The 17582-nt window shown below is 38.3% G+C and overlaps 3 protein-coding genes across 3 annotated transcripts in view; all 3 read right to left on the bottom strand.

Moving 5' to 3' along the window:
- Positions 1-1247: 1247 nt before the first annotated feature.
- LOC146450663 (uncharacterized) lies at positions 1248-3508 on the bottom strand. The gene is made up of 2 exons (XM_085100099.1): positions 3260-3508; positions 1248-2045 (listed from the first exon to the last, which is right to left on the bottom strand). The coding sequence occupies exons 1-2, from the start codon at positions 3506-3508 to the stop codon at positions 1515-1517; spliced, it is 780 nt and encodes a 259-aa protein (XP_084956225.1). The 3' UTR covers positions 1248-1514.
- A 10544-nt stretch (positions 3509-14052) lies between these two features.
- The window catches only part of LOC146450657 (uncharacterized), a 135564-nt gene continuing 132034 nt past the window's right edge, over positions 14053-17582 (bottom strand). Inside the window, exons 10-12 of the mRNA XM_085100132.1 lie at positions 15249-15417; positions 14833-14843; positions 14053-14420 (exon numbers count right to left, since the gene is read on the bottom strand). Of these exons, the coding sequence (XP_084956258.1) occupies positions 14053-14420; positions 14833-14843; positions 15249-15417 (548 nt within the window). The remainder of the gene's footprint in view (positions 14421-14832; positions 14844-15248; positions 15418-17582) is intronic.
- Positions 17151-17582, bottom strand: part of LOC146450662 (uncharacterized) — a 30412-nt gene continuing 29980 nt past the window's right edge. The window contains exon 3 of the mRNA XM_085100098.1: positions 17151-17353. Within this exon, the coding sequence (XP_084956224.1) occupies positions 17151-17353 (203 nt within the window). The remainder of the gene's footprint in view (positions 17354-17582) is intronic.

Below are 17582 nucleotides of genomic sequence, written 5' to 3'. Positions count from 1 at the left end.
TGTACCTAACAGAAAAAGGCACGGTACTTGAGAGCCCCTTGGAACGGGTACTAGACCGTTTACACGTTGTTTTCTTCGAGACCGGTAACGATAGAGCCCGCAATAATTAAACAAAACTGCTTCGATTAGTTGTTCATATGCGCTTACACATACAGTGCACTGTGCGTATCTCCGACTATCATAGGTTTACAAGCACTTTTTTGGTTTCTTCTGAAGAAGAGAACACGAAATTCACGTTTGACAGCGCGAGTGATTCTTCAAAGAAATGCTTCTGAGAGAATGTACCGAATTAGAAGAAAAACAAGGCTTACGGTTCTCCTATTAACAGCCCTTGTACCGGTCTTCACGGTCGAACGGAGCTTGTGGCAAATTCCAAGAACCAGTGCTTGGTTTGATCTTGCATACAGCACTTACTCTGACGATCAATGGTATGCTAAACAACTGACATGGAGTACTACGGGCTCAGAAAAAACGTAACAGAATGGTACCGAAAAAAGGGCAAGCGTTTACACGTTGAAAAGAAAACAAAAATGTGGGTACGGAACTGTTTGTTATCGGTTCCGTTCCGAAAGGGGTCCATAGCCGCCTATGGACCTTTTTAGGAACAGAACGGATAAGACTGTAACGGGTCAAATACCGTTTACACGTCAGATTTTGTCGGAGCTGTTCGTCTTTTTATCCAAGCCGTTCCAATTTTTTCGGTCGTGTAAACGGCCCTTTAGTGAACTTCAATAGCGAAATTTGTAGAAGGGCTTTTCTGAGAGCAAAATATGCTTTTGTTTTAGTTTTCTTTTTGTCTCTGTTATTAAGTGATAGGTACCAACTACTTACATAGTGATTTTAATTGAAAGAACTAAAAACCCAAACCTTCATACATAATGTATCTCACAATACATTTATTATAACATGAATTGTTCTTTGTTGTAGGTGGACACAGAAGTTTGTTACGCTAACACCCAGAGCTGGATCCCTCGCCACCATGGCAGGGGAAGCCAAAGGGCCAACGAAGGGCTGGGTTCTCTTAAAAATATCACACCAAGAAGGCTCAACCGTCCCGTGGACGGCTACAGCATCGTACAACTGCTTTCGGAAAACAACCTAGGGGAAGAAGTGGAAAAGGGCAGATATAAGAAACAGGGAGAAAACTAAAGGGAACCCAACCCTCCGTTGACCCCAGGCTCCGAACCAGGTCCAGAATTGAGGCACAGAGAAGGCCCCCCCCCCCCCCTAAGGTCAACGAGGGCAGAGTGAGGACCCCCCTCCCTAATTGGGGTGCGAAACATACATGAGAACAAGGCGTAAACAACTATAAAAACATGGCGCACAACAAACCATAAAACGACATAAACTGAAACAGCCAGTAATCAAAGGATCTTTATTAAAGAAATACTGAAGGCGCCTGTTGACATAACAACTTAAGTACCGAAATACAAATGCCAGCAATAGAGGCGGAGAGAAACAAACTTTAGAGGGCAAAAACCTAACAGAACACTGATAGCCTCCTCCAAGCTAAGCTAATTTTTACCGCCTCTGAACCACCCTCGGGGACCACGATAAAAAAATTGAGAAGGGCGTTGGTTGAACTGACATTCGCGTGCCTTATGGCCGTAACGATTACAAACAAAACAACGACCACCTCCATAAGGCCTTGGGCGGGCGTAACGCAATCCGCGTGACGGGGGAGCTGCAGACCTGGTAGAGGACTTCAAAATGGAATTGGCTTCCTTTGCAATCTTGGCCCGAACTGGGTCCCCCAAAAGACCAACGAATAGTCTTTGCAACGACTCATTATCCAGTTGGTCCACTCTCGCCCTGACCTTGTCAAGAGCAGCCGCGTACATTTCAGCTTTTTCGTGTGCTTCGTTCCTTGCGAGGCGCACCAAAGACTGCAACAACTCTATCTCCTCGTATAGGTCGAACATATTCAACGGGCGGTTCAAATTCCTTCGGAGAGTGGTTAAAGCGTTCTCCGTGCTTCTACGCGCTCCCTCGTCCTCCAAGGCTTTTAATTTCCTTTCGAGAATTTGAACACGGTCAGGGAGAGGCTGAGAAACAAGAAAAGCAAACGGAGACAAAAATTACTTCCACCGCCTGGCTAACAAATAAGTTGCAAAAAACACCATTAATCATAAACGAAGTCTGAAAAACTCCCTTGGTCTCTGTAACTCCCAACGAAACTTCTATCCTAAAGAATGGCCTTCATAATCCCCACACTCGACATTGCAACCGAAAATTACATTTAACACCATCTCGGCATTCTTACCTTCCTCAATTGCTCCCCAAACCTGATATCTTCCTCTTCTCGTTCATTGCATATCATATGTTTTGCTTTTATATCCTTTATCTCCTTTTTCTTTCTTTCCTCTTTCTCTTTATCCCTTTAGCTTTCTTCCTTTACTCCTTTTTTTTTCTTTCCTTCCTCTTTCCTTGACGCCGTGCCATAAATCACTTTTCCTCTTTCTCCTTTACCTCCTTCCTCTATTTCTCTCTATTTTTTCCTTTTTTCTTTTTTCTTTTTGTCTTTCTCATAAGTCATTTCCTCTCCTTCTCTTTCACCCCCCTCATTTCCTGTTCAGTTCCTCCTTTTTCCTTTTCTTTTTTTTTTTTTTCTTTCTTCTTTTTTTTTTTTTTTTCTGCGCCATCCTTCCTTCTCTGCGGCCACTATTCCGTGCCTCTCCTCCTCTTTTTTTTTTATTTTTATTCTTTGTTTGTTTAATATCCAGCTAACAGCGCCATAAACCTAAGCGGTTTACCAAACACCCTTACTTTATGTACGACACCAAACAAAAGAGGGCTTCGACAATGGAAACAATAAAACAACGAAAACGTGCAAATGAAGTACGCGGACGGGCAAACATGCGAACAACCGCAGGAAAAAATAACACATAAAATATATGCAAATATAACGCGACAAAGAAAATGCGACAAAGAGCGAAAACCTAACACCGCGAACACGGGAGAGCAAAAAATAAAGCAGAGCAAACTGAGACACGATAACACGAAAAAATGCGCAAAGACACAACAAGGCGGAAAACTAGGCGGAAAAGGCGGAAAAGACTAGCAGCAAAACCACGTGGGAAGGGAAACTAAGAAGGCGCAAAGGAACGCAGCCTAGCAAAACTGATAAAAAACGAGCAACAAAATGCACACAAACGAAAACCAACGCAAACCAATACAAAACTAGGCGACCGAGAAGCCGAAAACGCTGGTCAAGAACGCGAAGAACATACGCAAAAACTACAAAGACCAAAACAATTACCTCAACGACCTCCACTGGCTCGGCTGGCTCGGCGCCGGCGGGCGGAACAACTGGTTCAACTGCAACCGGGTCCCCATCAGGAACAGGGCCAGGAGGTGGAGGCAAGACTGGTTCAGCCATAATAGAGCTTGAGGGAAAGCGGAAAACTAACAAAAGTAATGACGCAGGCTGGTGGCGGTGATGACAGACTAAGCGCAAAGCGCCTTTCAAGGCAATCTCGTCAAACTGCGAGATCTCGCGCCGCGTCATAGCACTTCTTATTCCTTAAGACAAACTGATTGTAGTATTCCCAGATTTAATGCAGTAACATATGGTCAACATTCCCTGCGCTACCTTGGACCAAAATTATGGGGAAAACTGCCTAAAAATATTAGATCCGCAAAAACTTTGAACAACTTTAAAATTGCTATAAGAAAGTTTGACGTCAGCTCTCTGTTGGACGACGGATGTATGCGTTGTTCTTGCTGTTCATCTATCTAGTTAATTGTCAAATAAATAATTTTTTAGGTGTTAATTAATGATAATTAATTATTAGGTTTTCTTAACTTTACTTAATCTTAGTTGAATAGATTTTACTTTACATTTTTTGTTAGTCTCCCCAATTAGTGGGGCACTCGTGCTCGGCTATTCAGATTGAGACTTGACTAAAGTTGTTGATGTTGATTGATTGATTGTAGCCAGATCTTATGCCTGAATGGCCGCAAAGGATCATACTAGACGCTACTAGCCCGAGCCCTCGGGATTAAAGGAATGAGGCGTGCTAACGTGACACGCTAATTATATATGCGGTGAGAATAGCGTTCGAAACAAACGTCTTCCAAAGTCGTACAAGATAAAGTTTAGAAGATACCGTAGTACATTCGTCAATTTCAGTTGGCATCGATATGAATAAACTATGACTAAAAATTAAATGTCCTCGCCTTTTAAAAGCATGGCGTGAACCAGTCTCCCCGAAGCATCAAGCAATCAGCATCAAAAACAGCAAATAACAAAGCCATTACTGTGATAAAATTCTACAATGATCTCTCTTCCAATTTTCTTTTACACATCTAGATAATTGTCGAAATGTGATGTATTTTTTTTTTCGTAAGTTCAGTTAACAGAAAAACAAATCGAATAATCGCTGATTTTTAAAGGGCAGTATCACCTGTTCTTGTGTCACTTTGAATAGCCAAAAAGCTTATTTAATTAGATGGAATCATTAATATAATGGTTTTGTTTTGTTAACAATATGCCTACTAGTGCGCAGAAACTAATATAAATTACTGTTTATCTTTGGATTGCTAGAATGGAAATTAATTGCAACTTGAAAAAATTGGCCAATCTTTTTTTCAAGTTCTTCTTGCGTATTTTAGGGAAGTTGCTTAAAACTGATAATATTTTGTTCTTCGTCTGAAAAATCCCTTAACATTTTCCTCCTGGTGTCCTTAAACAAATATCCTAGAATTGAAGTTTCTACCAAAATACAGTGACAATGGCAGTGGCCTTTTAATTAACCATGCTGTGCGTACTTCCTCTGTTAATTTTTCTTTGGGGAAAATATAATGGAATCTCCTCAGTGCGACTTTCACTATCAAAACTTCTTCGCTACGAAAAAGAAAGAATGCTTATTAAAACCGCAGCTTGAATTGAACAAATATCACTTTCAATTTCCGTCAGTGAAACTTGATAATTAATTTTACAAAATTAAACTATCATCAAAAGGGGAAAAGTCAACACAGCTGCAATGTCAGTTTGAGTATTGCTTGTTTCAGAGATGAATTGAAGGGCCTTCCTCTGTCAAATAACTCGTGCATAAATCCGTCCAGTGACTGACATTGAATGATATCAGTAGGCTGAAACATAGTACATGACGCTTTACACAAGTTTGTTATAAAGAATTGTAAGAGTTAGAAAAGCGATCGGCTATACCATCCGTACCGATTCATACTGATCGCCATACATCTATTCATTGTGGGTCACTGCTAAAGATGAACGGCCTGGAAAAGCTTCGAAGGGATTTGAATTTGCGAGAGACTTTCTTGCTTGTGTTAGAAACCTCAGTGGTGTTTCAAACAACATTCTGGCATTTGTGGGAAACCTTTTAACATTGATCGTTGTTCTCCGTTCGCCTCGTTTAAGAACGATTCCCAACAGACATCTTCAAGGCGATCCCAGATACACTCTTTACGACTGCGGTCTTAATTAAAAGCGATTGGCCCTTCGATAGCGCATCGTTTCAATATCAGGGATACTTCGGCTTGTCATTGGCTTTCGAATCTTCGGGGACTTTCGCTCTGATGTCTTTGAATAGATATTATCGCATCGTGAAGCCGAACAACTATAGACGGATTTTCACAGCTCGTCGAACCTCAATTATGATCTTCGTACCGTGGTTCATCGCATCTCTGATTTAATTGCTATACGTAGCAACAGGACATAGATACTTCTTTCATTCGGGTAAGATTTATTGCAATCAATCCTGGTGTCCTTATTTGGCGCTGTTCAGATAATTAGCATTTCGTTCTGTTGTTTTAAGGATTTTCGTTCTGTGCGCGCGCACAATAAGAGATGCTTTAGGGACGCGGCCTGGAGCAGAGTAAATGTAGAAGACAGTTTGACACATTTTGTTGATGATGGTACTGGCCAATGCGGTTTGCTCCTTACCAGTGGTAGTCACACAGACAATCGGTTTTTTTCATGCACGGTTCTTACTTACCGAGACAAGCGTACTTGATAATGTTCAGTGCCCAATTTTGGAATTTAAAAACTACTTCGACTTTGCTGAATGAATTGGCAACTTGGCGCAAGTTGCACAACTCACCCCCGGCTGAATTCACGCGAGAATGTTGAGATTTCCAATGAGACTCCCTTTAAAAATCAGAGATTATTCGATTTGTTTTTCTGTTAACTGAACTTACCAAAAAAATACATTATTCGAGAGTTACCTACAAGATGCAATTCATTTCCATCCTAGCAATCTGAAGATAAACAGTAATTTATTTTAGTTTCTGCGCACTAGTAGGCATATTGTTAACGAAACAGAACCATTATATTAATGATTCCATCTATTTAAATAAGCTTTTTGGCTATTCAAAGTGACAGAAGAACAGGTGATACTGCCCTTTAAAACGCAAACACGATAGAAGCACTTGTAAAGGGTTCTTTCCTAAAACTTTGAACGGCTACTTTTATGTAAAACGGAGGAGGGGGTTAGTTTCTAAAGAAAGTGTGATGTGGGCTTGATGGGAAGTGAAACGAGGGAAAGAGCAAAACGCCAGCAACGTTCACAATGTCAGCGCTGAAATCTCTTTACGGTGATCACGCTCGCTTGAAGTGTTTGTTGTACCAAGAAGGGCCACGAAATGTCCGCTAACATCGCAAATATCGCAAAAGTTACAAGGATTTTTCTTGCTAGCTAAAAACATTCATTACAAATATCGCAAAAATCGCAAGAATACCAAATGTAACAAGATTCAAGACTTAGAAAAAGAAGAAGCGAAGAAGGGCCCCGAAATGTCCGCAAATATCGAAAAAGTCGCAAAAGTAACAGGGATTTTTCTTGCTTGCCAAAAACACCCGTGACAAATATCGCAAAAATCGTAAGAATAACAAATGTAACAAGATTCAAGACTTAGAAAGTAAAGAAGCAAAGAAGGGTCCCGAAATGTTAGCAAATATCGTAAAAGTAACAAGGATTTTTTTGATAGCTGAAACAGTCATTATAAATGTCGCAAATATCACAAGAATAACAAATGTAACAAGATTCAAGACTTTAAAAAAGAAGAAGCGAAGAAGGGCCCCAAAATGTCCGCAAATATCGAAAAAGTCGCAAAAGTAACAGGGATTTTCTTCCTTGCCAAAAACACCCGTGACAAATATCGCATTTTTAAAATTTTTAAAATTTTTAAAAGGGTTATCCAGTGAGCAGCACTTCTGCGAACTACTTGTGTAGTAAAACTTTTTTATTTTCTCCTACGCGTTTCGTGTGACTAGCGCACACTTCATCAGGGAGTTTTACAAAACTAACAAGTATGCCTATATTTATACCTAGCACAAATAAAGGAATTTTACAAATGATAAAAACACAGCTACGGATATGCGTGGCAAAGCTACGCCTGTATTTGCGTCCAGGAAATAGGCGGCAAGAATTTAAAATGCGTGACATATTTTGAGCGTTACATAACTGGTTGGGGTCCAGAGTTTTAGCTAAAACTCTGGACCCCAACCAGTTATGTAACGCTCAAAATATGTCACGCATTTTAAATTCTTGCCGCCTATTTCCTGGACGCAAATACAGGCGTAGCTTTGCCACGCATATCCGTAGCTGTGTTTTTATCATTTGTAAAATTCCTTTATTTGTGCTAGGTATTAATATAGGCATACTTGTTAGTTTTGTAAAACTCCCTGATGAAGTGTGCGCTAGTCACACGAAACGCGTAGGAGAAAATAAAAAAGTTTTACTACACAAGTAGTTCGCAGAAGTGCTGCTCGCTGGATAACCCTTTTAAAAATTAAGAATAACAATGTAAAAAGATTCAAGACTTAGAAAGTAAAGAAGCCAAGAAGGGCTTCGAAACGTTAGCAAATATCGCAAAAGTCGCGAAAGTAACAAGGATTTTTCTTGCTTGCCAAACACACCCGTGACAAAAAACGCAAGAATAACAAAGGTAACAAAATTCTAGAGTTAGAAAGAGAGAAGCCAAGAAGCGCCTCAAGAAGCCCACTGACAAAAATCGGAAAAGCAACAAGGAATTTTCTTGCTATTTAAAAACACCAAGTAACAAATATGGCGGAAATAGCAAGAATAACAAAGGCAATTAAATTTCAGACTTAGCAAGAAATAAGGGTAGGAAGTGACTGAGAATGTCGAAAAATCGTAATAGTAACAAAGATTGTTCTTGGTAACTAAAAACACCTAGTAACAAATATCGCCGAAATAGCAAGAAGAACAAAATAAACTAAATTGTAGACTTAGCAAAGTCCAAAAAGGGGTGTAGGCTACATTTAAGGCCCGTTTACACGTTAAAAGAGAAGGAACGGCTCGGTTAGAAACAAGTACCGGTTCCAGACGAAGTCTCCCGTTTACACATACAAATTCTGTAATGTACCTAACAGAAAAAGGCACGGTACTTGAGAGCCCCTTGGAACGGGTACTAGACCGTTTACACGTTGTTTTCTTCGAGACCGGTAACGATAGAGCCCGCAATAATTAAACAAAACTGCTTCGATTAGTTGTTCATATGCGCTTACACATACAGTGCACTGTGCGTATCTCCGACTATCATAGGTTTACAAGCACTTTTTTGGTTTCTTCTGAAGAAGAGAACACGAAATTCACGTTTGACAGCGCGAGTGATTCTTCAAAGAAATGCTTCTGAGAGAATGTACCGAATTAGAAGAAAAACAAGGCTTACGGTTCTCCTATTAACAGCCCTTGTACCGGTCTTCACGGTCGAACGGAGCTTGTGGCAAATTCCAAGAACCAGTGCTTGGTTTGATCTTGCATACAGCACTTACTCTGACGATCAATGGTATGCTAAACAACTGACATGGAGTACTACGGGCTCAGAAAAAACGTAACAGAATGGTACCGAAAAAAGGGCAAGCGTTTACACGTTGAAAAGAAAACAAAAATGTGGGTACGGAACTGTTTGTTATCGGTTCCGTTCCGAAAGGGGTCCATAGCCGCCTATGGACCTTTTTAGGAACACTGAGAACGGATAAGACTGGAACGGGTCAAATACCGTTTATACGTCAGATTTTGTCGGAGCTGTTCGTCTTTTTATCCAAGCCGTTCCAATTTTTTCGGTCGTGTAAACGGCCCTTTAGTGAACTTCAATAGCGAAATCTGTAGAAGGGCTTTTCTGAGAGCAAAATGTGCTTTTGTTTTTGTTTTCTTTTTGTCTCTGTTATTAAGTGATAGGTACCAACTACTTACATAGTGATTTTAATTGAAACAACTAAAAACCCAAACCTTCATACATAATGTATCTCATACATACATTTATTATAACATGAACTGTTCTTTGTTGTAGGTGGACACAGAAGTTTGTGAACAGACATTTGCCTGGTTGAAAAAGTATGGCAGGATCACTAGGCACATGAACCAAGATCGCCTCTTGTTTTATATTTTAAATATTTGTGATTTAAAGAATAAGAAAATTGAGAAAAAGAGCATATTGATTCAACATGCTTAGGATTATCACCCTGGGCCCAGTTGTTCAAAGCCCGATTAAGCTAATCCTGGATTAGTGAAAATTTTTAATTTTTTTTTTTTATTTACCGTTAAAGGAGGATTTTTCACAAGATTAAGTTTTAAGGAAAAGAAATTTTGTAATTTATAACCTTAATGGGCCACAATTTTGTGGCAAGCCCTCTTTTAGCGGTAAATAAATAGCAATTCAAATGTACACTAACCTAGGATTAGCTTAATTGGGCTTTGAACAACTGGGCTCAGGTTTCTTCGAAGAAATTTAGTGTTTTGTAGTATGCCAATAATGGGTGAGACTATCTGTACCAATGTAGTTTATATTTTTGGGCTTTTTTGTACCTTAAAATGTCCACCGAGGGAATTTCTTAAATCAGAGGTAAGGTTGTCAGTGAAACAATCGTGTTATGACATTTTGTATTTGTGTCAATTGTCATTTAAAATAAATGAACTGGCAAACACATGTTAATAATATTTACTTGGTAGTTGTTGTTCAAATATAAGCCTTAATTTAAAAGAGAAATATTACCAGATCACTGGCAAACCCTGTTTAAAAACTATTGGTAGTGGACAGAAATATTCATGTACAATGCGCGGATCTCATGACCCGTTTTCAATTCCCCCAATTTGCTATACCTGATATTTTGTAACGATTGTTATGATGGGTTCTTAGCCAATAAAAATTCTGCTTACGTTTTCGTTAGTTGCTAAAATTTGCCCCCTTTTGTGAGCGAAACTCCCTTTTAATGCATTGTAGCTGTATGTTGATGGAATTAAGAACGAAGCATACACAGATTGATATTACAGTATTTTGCTACTGACAGTAATCAAAAAGTCTTGTTACTTCTGCGATTTTTGCGATATTGGCGGACTTAGCGAAGCCACACATGACCATTTCCCTTTCTAAGTGTAGAATTTTGTTAAATTTGTCATTCTTACTATTTTCGCCATATTTGTTACTCAATCTTTTCACATAACAAGAAAACGTCTTGTAAGTTTAGCGATTTTTGCGAAATTTGCGGACTTCTCGAAGCCCTACTTGACCATTTCCCTTTCTAAATGTAGAATTTTGTTAAATTTGTCATTCTTTCTTTTTTCGCCATATTTGTTACTCTCTCTTTTCACATAGCAAGAAAAAGTCTTGTTACTTTTGAGATTTTTGCGAAAGTTGCGGACTTTTCGAAGCCCTACTTCACCTTTTCATTTCTAACTGTAGAATTTTGTTAAATTTGTTGTTCTTTCTATTTTTGCCACAGTTGTTACTCAATCTTTTCACATAGCAAGGAAAAGTCTTGTTACTTTTGCGATTTTTGCTATTTCTTTTATGCTTTTCTTATAGCAGTTTTCTTTTTTGCTAAAATTGCCAAAATAATTTGCTAGCAAATTTTTGCTAACAAGATCAATTCTGGATATAAGTGAAAAAAAGTGGACTTATAGGTTTCCGTTCTTCTTTAGCGTGAGACGTCATGCAGGCCATGTTGGTGGACAGGAACAATAAGATTTTTCTCCTCTGGAGTTCAACTCCATTTTTATGCAAGCTTTGTGAATAATTTTTTTTTGTTTTGTACACCAACATGGCGGCAATAGAAACCACCTATAGAGCTCGAAGTCTACTACAAGGTTTACATGTAGTAACTGGAAACCGAACTCGGACGTAGCATTTAAATTTGCCGTATATATCGTAGATAACGAGCCCATTACCGGCAGCGTACAGTTCTGCTATACTTAGCCTTTGCTACGTCGTTTTCATAGACCGGTCTATTTTTAGATACCCAAGGGAATACTATTAGCAGTGAAAATTAAATTAGAAGTTTGCAAAGCATGAGACTGGTTAGTAAGACTCCCTTGGGAGATTGAATTTGTGGGAACTTCAATCTAAAAATAAAAAGGTCTGTAAACACGCCGTTACATGAGTCTATAGACCTTATTCCAAAATTCCAAAATGGCTACCATTTTAATATTCTTTTGTTGATGTTCAATTATTCCTTCTTACCTCGTTTTTGAGCTCAAAAATCAAAAGAATATGTTACCTTGAACGAGGAAAGAAGGGTTAAATTGAATGCAAACAAAAGAATAATATTAAAATGGTAGCCATTTTGGAATAAGGTTTTTAGGAGTTGCGCGCTCCAAGTAGTGGGCTCCTACTCAGATCTAGTATTGAATTGATTTCGCCAGAGGATTAAAATATATCAAATTCCTTACCGGGCAAATGGTGGGAATAGAAAACTAGACACAAGGCCGATACAACTAAGGATTTAAAAATGGTTAAATTTAGTACACTTTTTCGGATGGCTACTACCAAAATTGGCAGAAAATTATATGCGCACAACCTAAGAAATAGTGTAATACAATGCGTCAGATAAGACCTAAGCATTCTAAGGCTGCTATACCGGCTGACATTTTTTTCGAGATCTCGTCAATGTATGTATCAGGGGCACCCAACAGATCGTTTCGATAAATTATCTGCTCGGAAAGCCCTTAATCCCCTACAAATTTCTAAATGGAATTTTCACCTCGAACTTTTGTGATATGGAAAATTTAAAGCCTAGTGTTTTCGGATTTATAAAAATGTCGTTTCGGGTACCGAAAAAATGTGAGCTAAGATTTTCGGAAAGGAAATAAGACCTAAGGCTTTCGGGAAATGGACATAAATGTCCTGGTAATTTCGAAAAGACTCAAGTTCCCCTAGAATGACCAAACAGATAAAAATATTATAGCGCGGCCTAAAATCAACCTACCGAGCTTTACAGACACCCCAGATAGCCTAAAATAGCGTTTCAAAGAATCTGAGAGAAAATTGTCGTTGGGTTCCCCTGATGTATCTATGTACAATAACACTTCCCTCTCTGTTTGGTTGTGATTTCTCCATACTTCGCAAACATAAAAAGCTGGAGACTGATTCGAAAACCCCTTAGTTACATCACTAGCCTCTCGGCTCTAAAAGTTGCTTAAAAAATGAATTATCTATTTATTTATTTATTTATTTATTTATTTATCTATTTATCTATTTATTTATTTATTTATTTATTTATTTATGATAATTCTTGTAAGCACAAGAGCAAATAAAGTTATTCTATAACATGTCGTTTTCAGTTCAGTTTTTCATCTATAAAAATAGATAAAAATATTATAACGCGGCCTAAAATCAACCTACCGAGCTTTACAGACACTCCAGATAGCCTAAAATAGCGTTTCAAAGAATCTGAGAGAAAATTGTCGTTGGGTTCCCCTGATGTATCTATGTACAATAACACTTCCCTCTCTGTTTGGTTCTGATTTCTCCATACTTCGCAAACATAAAAAGCTGGAGACTGATTCGAAAACCCCTTAGTTACATCACTAGCCTCTCGGCTCTAAAAGTTGCTTAAAAAATGAATTATCTATTTATTTATTTATTTATTTATTTATTTATCTATTTATTTATTTATTTATTTATTTATGATAATTCATGTAAGCACAAGAGCAAATAAAGTTATTCTATAACATGTCGTTTTCAGTTCAGTTTTTCATCTATAAAAATAGATTAAAATATTATTACGCGGCCTAAAATCAACGTACCGAGCTTTACAGATACTCCAGATAGCCTAAAATAGCGTTTCAAAGAATCTGAGAGAAAATTGTCGTTGGGTTCCCCTGATGTATCTATGTACAATAACACTTCCCTCTCTGTTTGGTTGTGATTTCTCCATACTTCGCAAACATAAAAAGCTGGAGACTGATTCGAAAACCCCTTAGTTACATCACTAGCCTCTCGGCTCTAAAAGTTGCTTAAAAAATGAATTATCTATTTATTTATTTATTTATTTATTTATTTATTTATTTATTTATGATAATTCATGTAAGCACAAGAGCAAATAAAGTTATTCTATAACATGTCGTTTTCAGTTCGGTTTTTCATCTATTAAGGTTCCAAGAGATTTATGAACTGTTACCCTTTCTAATCCGGTATGCCATCATCCTTAAAAACAAAGTTATCGTGCACTATTAATGATCCGTGCAATACTCCTGACATACACTAAGTATTTGAGAAAGATCTGTAAGGTTTTTGGTTGGTCTGATTTGTTTCAAATAAGGTTCAAGTCGGTTTTAGGAGCATTAGAGTTATTCACCACTTTACGGCTTCGCTAAAATAGACCTTAAAACGACACTGTCACGGAGATTTCTCTGTGGTTTAGTCGAAACTACTCAAACATTTGACAAGATACCTTTATTCGCTACAACCAAAATGCTCGTGGAGCACCGAGAAGAAAATATTAACTGGTTTCTCATGAAAAAAAAAAAAAAAAAACAAACAAACAAACTATAATCAAATTTTTAGCGATTTCTCCAAATACGATGGAAGAACTTAAAAAAAAATGACCAATTTTTTCAAGTTTCAATCCATTTCAATCTTGGCCATCCGTGGACTAAAATAACTATAAACACTAGTTTCTGTGTAGTAGTAGTCGTAGTGTAACTGTTAACAAAACTGAACCATATGTTAACGATTCCGTCGATGCGAATGTGTTTCTCGGCCATTCAAAGTAACATCACAAATAGGTAACACTACCCCTTTTAAACATTTACAACACCTATGTGGTTTTCAAATGGATTCGGGCCATTCTCAGTCAGTGCCACAGTAACGGAGGTGGCAAGTATGTTCCGGAGGTGTTCCACTGATGAAGTACAAATAGTAACCACTGCAGTTCAGCACGTGAATGTTGATGGACCAAGTACAGCAGTTTGATAACCAACTGAAACAGACCCGCTTGGTGACTTTGCCCTCTTGCACTGTGGGGTGGGGATCCTGTAGCCAACCCGTGGAATGTGTCCCACATCTGTGAGTATGAGTACATGAAGTAGGCATTTTTGTTCCCGCGCTTCCTTGGAAACGGAACCATGAAGGTCCAAGGGCGTTGTCACAAAGGAGAGGCGAATTGCCGTGCGTTATGTGACGGTCAGCGCTCGTCAAGTTTTGGTAGTTAACGCACTCTACAAATTGAAATGTATACGTTAAATTAAATTAATTATAAGTCAAATTAACGCATCAATTAAATTAACTAAGCCAAAACTCTTGCATAGATTTTTTTTAACAATTCGATACAATACAAAAGACTTTATTTTTTGGTACAACAATCTCGTACTCAGAGTCCTCATGCTCAGGAGAGACTCTGGGATACTGGAATTTTATTACTGCAGGATTACAGCCGTAAAACAATGCAAGCTGTTATAAGGCAGCCATTCAAAAAAATTAATTTAAATCAAATTCTACAGCCTCTCTCCTGGCGACCAACTGATGGCTAAAGAGCCTGGGGACTCTGGGTACGACTGTTCAGGTGCTACCCTCTTAAAATAAAATATTAGAAATAAAATAAAATAAAATGGCGGTGATAGAACTGATGACCCTGTGGTCCTCTAAAATAAACAAAAGGTATGAAAATAGAAAATTATATAACGTACGCTACAGTACAGATTTATGTGACTAATTTAAATATACAAAGTTTTAACACATCTCGCCTGTCTGATCGAAATTATGTATTGATGTTACAAGAAGAAAAGAGGTTTAAAAGTCAATCTCCCAATTTATAAATTACACTGCTTTGCCTTCCAAACGGGGGACTTATAGACATTAGGGACCAGATTTATTATTGTACTCATTTTAACATCACAAAGTTTTTCGAGTATTAGTTTCTCTCTCTCTCTTTCCCTTTTTTTTTTTTTTTTTTTTTTTTTTTTTTTTTTCACGGGATTTTAGCAAATTTATTACAAATTAACGCTAAAATCGCTTCTTTTTCACTATTTTGCATGGTTACAAATCACCCAAATCCGTCATGAAGCCAGATTTTACACTTGCCGTTTGGCGTACAGGATGTTTGACCGTCTCCATAGTAACCTTGCTTGCAGGAGCAGTTGTACGATCCAACTGTATTAGAACATGTAGCTGTACCGCTGACACAGTTGTGAGAACCACTGGCACACTCATCGATATCTAATTGAAAGAAATAAAATAATAATAAATAATAAAATAATTCTCTTATATAAGGCACTGTTACACTAGGCAATTTTCTTGCAACTTGTCTCGCAATTTCGTTTCGTCGTTGTGACACAAGTTACTCGAATCGTTGCCTAGTGTAACATCGGCCCTGAAATGAACATGTGTCACAACGTTTTCGTTGTAGTCACCGTTGCGAGAAGTAAAACCGATTTCTACTTCTCGCAACGATTGCAATAACAACAACAAAAAAATGCGAGACATGTTCATTTCAGAGCATGTCACACTTGGCAACGATTCGCGCAACTTGTGTCAAGGCAAAATTGCGAGACAAGTTGCATTGTAACAGCGCCTATAGCGCTGTCAGTATACGTAACCAGCAGTGCTTTACAACAATGAAGCCTTAACTTAAAATAACTAGCTAAAATAAGATTAACATTCGACTAAATTACAATTGCTAATAAGGATCGATTTTGATAAACATTTTACATGGAAAATTAACGATTAAAACGTGAAACGGCGTTTCGACGAGTTGACACTTGACAATAATGATGACATGAAGTCCGACGGTCATGTTACGTTTTTCTTTAATTTTCCTTGTAATTATTACGATTAATTTTGTTCTTATACACTCAGTCAAGAACTGACATCATCAGGCAAATTGTTGCACAAAGTCGGGTGCTACGTAGGTTCTAATTTTTGCCGTTAAACTGTTTCTTTCAGTTGGCCAACGTAGATAAGCAATATATAAATAAGAATAACAGCGATAGAGAACTTTCAGAATCCAAAACAACCGGTTTCTTCCATACTTTTCTTACCAGAGCAATTGAAACCATCTCCGGTAAAACCAATTTTACAGGTGCAAATGAATGAACCCACGGTGTTTTGACAGTTGGCGTTGGCATCACACAAAGGTACAGAAGCATTGCATTCGTCTGCGTCTGAAATAAATAACGCAAATTCTCTTTTTTAAAAGCCTCTCGACCCTACCTTAACAAATGCTTTATGAAGGTAGGTTTGTAAGACCAGAAGCCCTCCAGCTCCCAAATCCTGTCTATTAACCTTTAGATGGACTGTGAGGCGTATTGAATCATAGTACATGTAGCTATAAGCCCCTTTCATGCGTTCGGCTTTTTCTCACAACTACTCCAACTTACGCGACGTCTATAGCATTTAACGTCGTACTATACAATTCTCATAATTCAATAACAGAGCCGTTTACACGATGGAAATAAATCGCGACAAGACTTACCGTATAAATACGTAGAATAATGACAATATAGGTCACTACTCACCTAGCTTAAGTCGCGGCTTAGTAAGCCTTACCTTCGTATAAACAGTACATTTTCGTGCTCCCATAAACTTAATCCGCAGCTTAATATCTCTCGTATACACGGCCCTAATGTCTTATTCTAAAGCGCTCCCAGGGTTTTGAACATGTTTGTATTGTCGTCGCATACAACAAAGTATTACTGTCTCAATTGACCAATAGAACAGAGAAGCAATAGTTTGATTAGTCACCGAAGTAAGGTTAACGATACAAGGTAGCTAGAAAGGGCGATGTCGGGTCGATATTGCGGATTTATTGGTGATGATGATGATGGTGATGATGATGATGATGATGATGATGATGATGATAATGATGATGATGATGATGATGATGATGATGATGATGATGATGATGATGATGATGATGATGATGATAAAAAGAGCGAAACAAATGAATATAGCTAAAATCTCGAGGACAAGATTTGTTTTCCATGATATTTGCTGGATAACTCACCACCCGTTACCATGTTACAAGGAACCAAAACACTCTGGTCAGGTTTGACTGAATCGAGCCAGTAGTTACCGCTGACTACATTATCTCCCTCACCAGCCTTGATCTCTAAGCATGATGTAGCAGGTACCTCTGGAATTGAACCTAGAGGAACTGACGAAAAGCAAAGACAGGTTTTATCATGCTACAGTTGCCACGTTCGTTCTCTGTTTCGCACGTTACCCCATCCTCGGAGACCCAGGGACAGTCAAATTTCGTCGCGCCAATTTTCCTCTCCCACCTCCACCCTGACTGAGTGGCCCTGTGTTTGCGTTACTATAATTAACATGGAAAGTCACTGGGATGCGGCCTGCATGGGCATTTAAGGAACCTTTTAAGCTTT

Source organism: Pavona decussata, unplaced genomic scaffold (assembly GCF_977016875.1).
Source record: "Pavona decussata unplaced genomic scaffold, jaPavDecu1.1 SCAFFOLD_433, whole genome shotgun sequence".
Classification (NCBI taxonomy): Eukaryota; Metazoa; Cnidaria; class Anthozoa; order Scleractinia; family Agariciidae; genus Pavona; species Pavona decussata.
The sequence above is the reverse complement of the archived record's forward strand: the minus strand, read 5'-3'. Positions and strand labels throughout refer to the sequence as shown.

Coding starts and splice junctions, on each gene's coding strand:
- LOC146450663 (XM_085100099.1), bottom strand. CDS start 3,508: ATGACGCGGCGCGAGATCTCGCAGTTTGACGAGATTGCCTTGAAAGGC. Junction 2,046..3,259: donor AGCCAGTGGAGGTCGTTGAG/GTAATTGTTTTG, acceptor CTTGTTTCTCAG/CCTCTCCCTGACCGTGTTCA.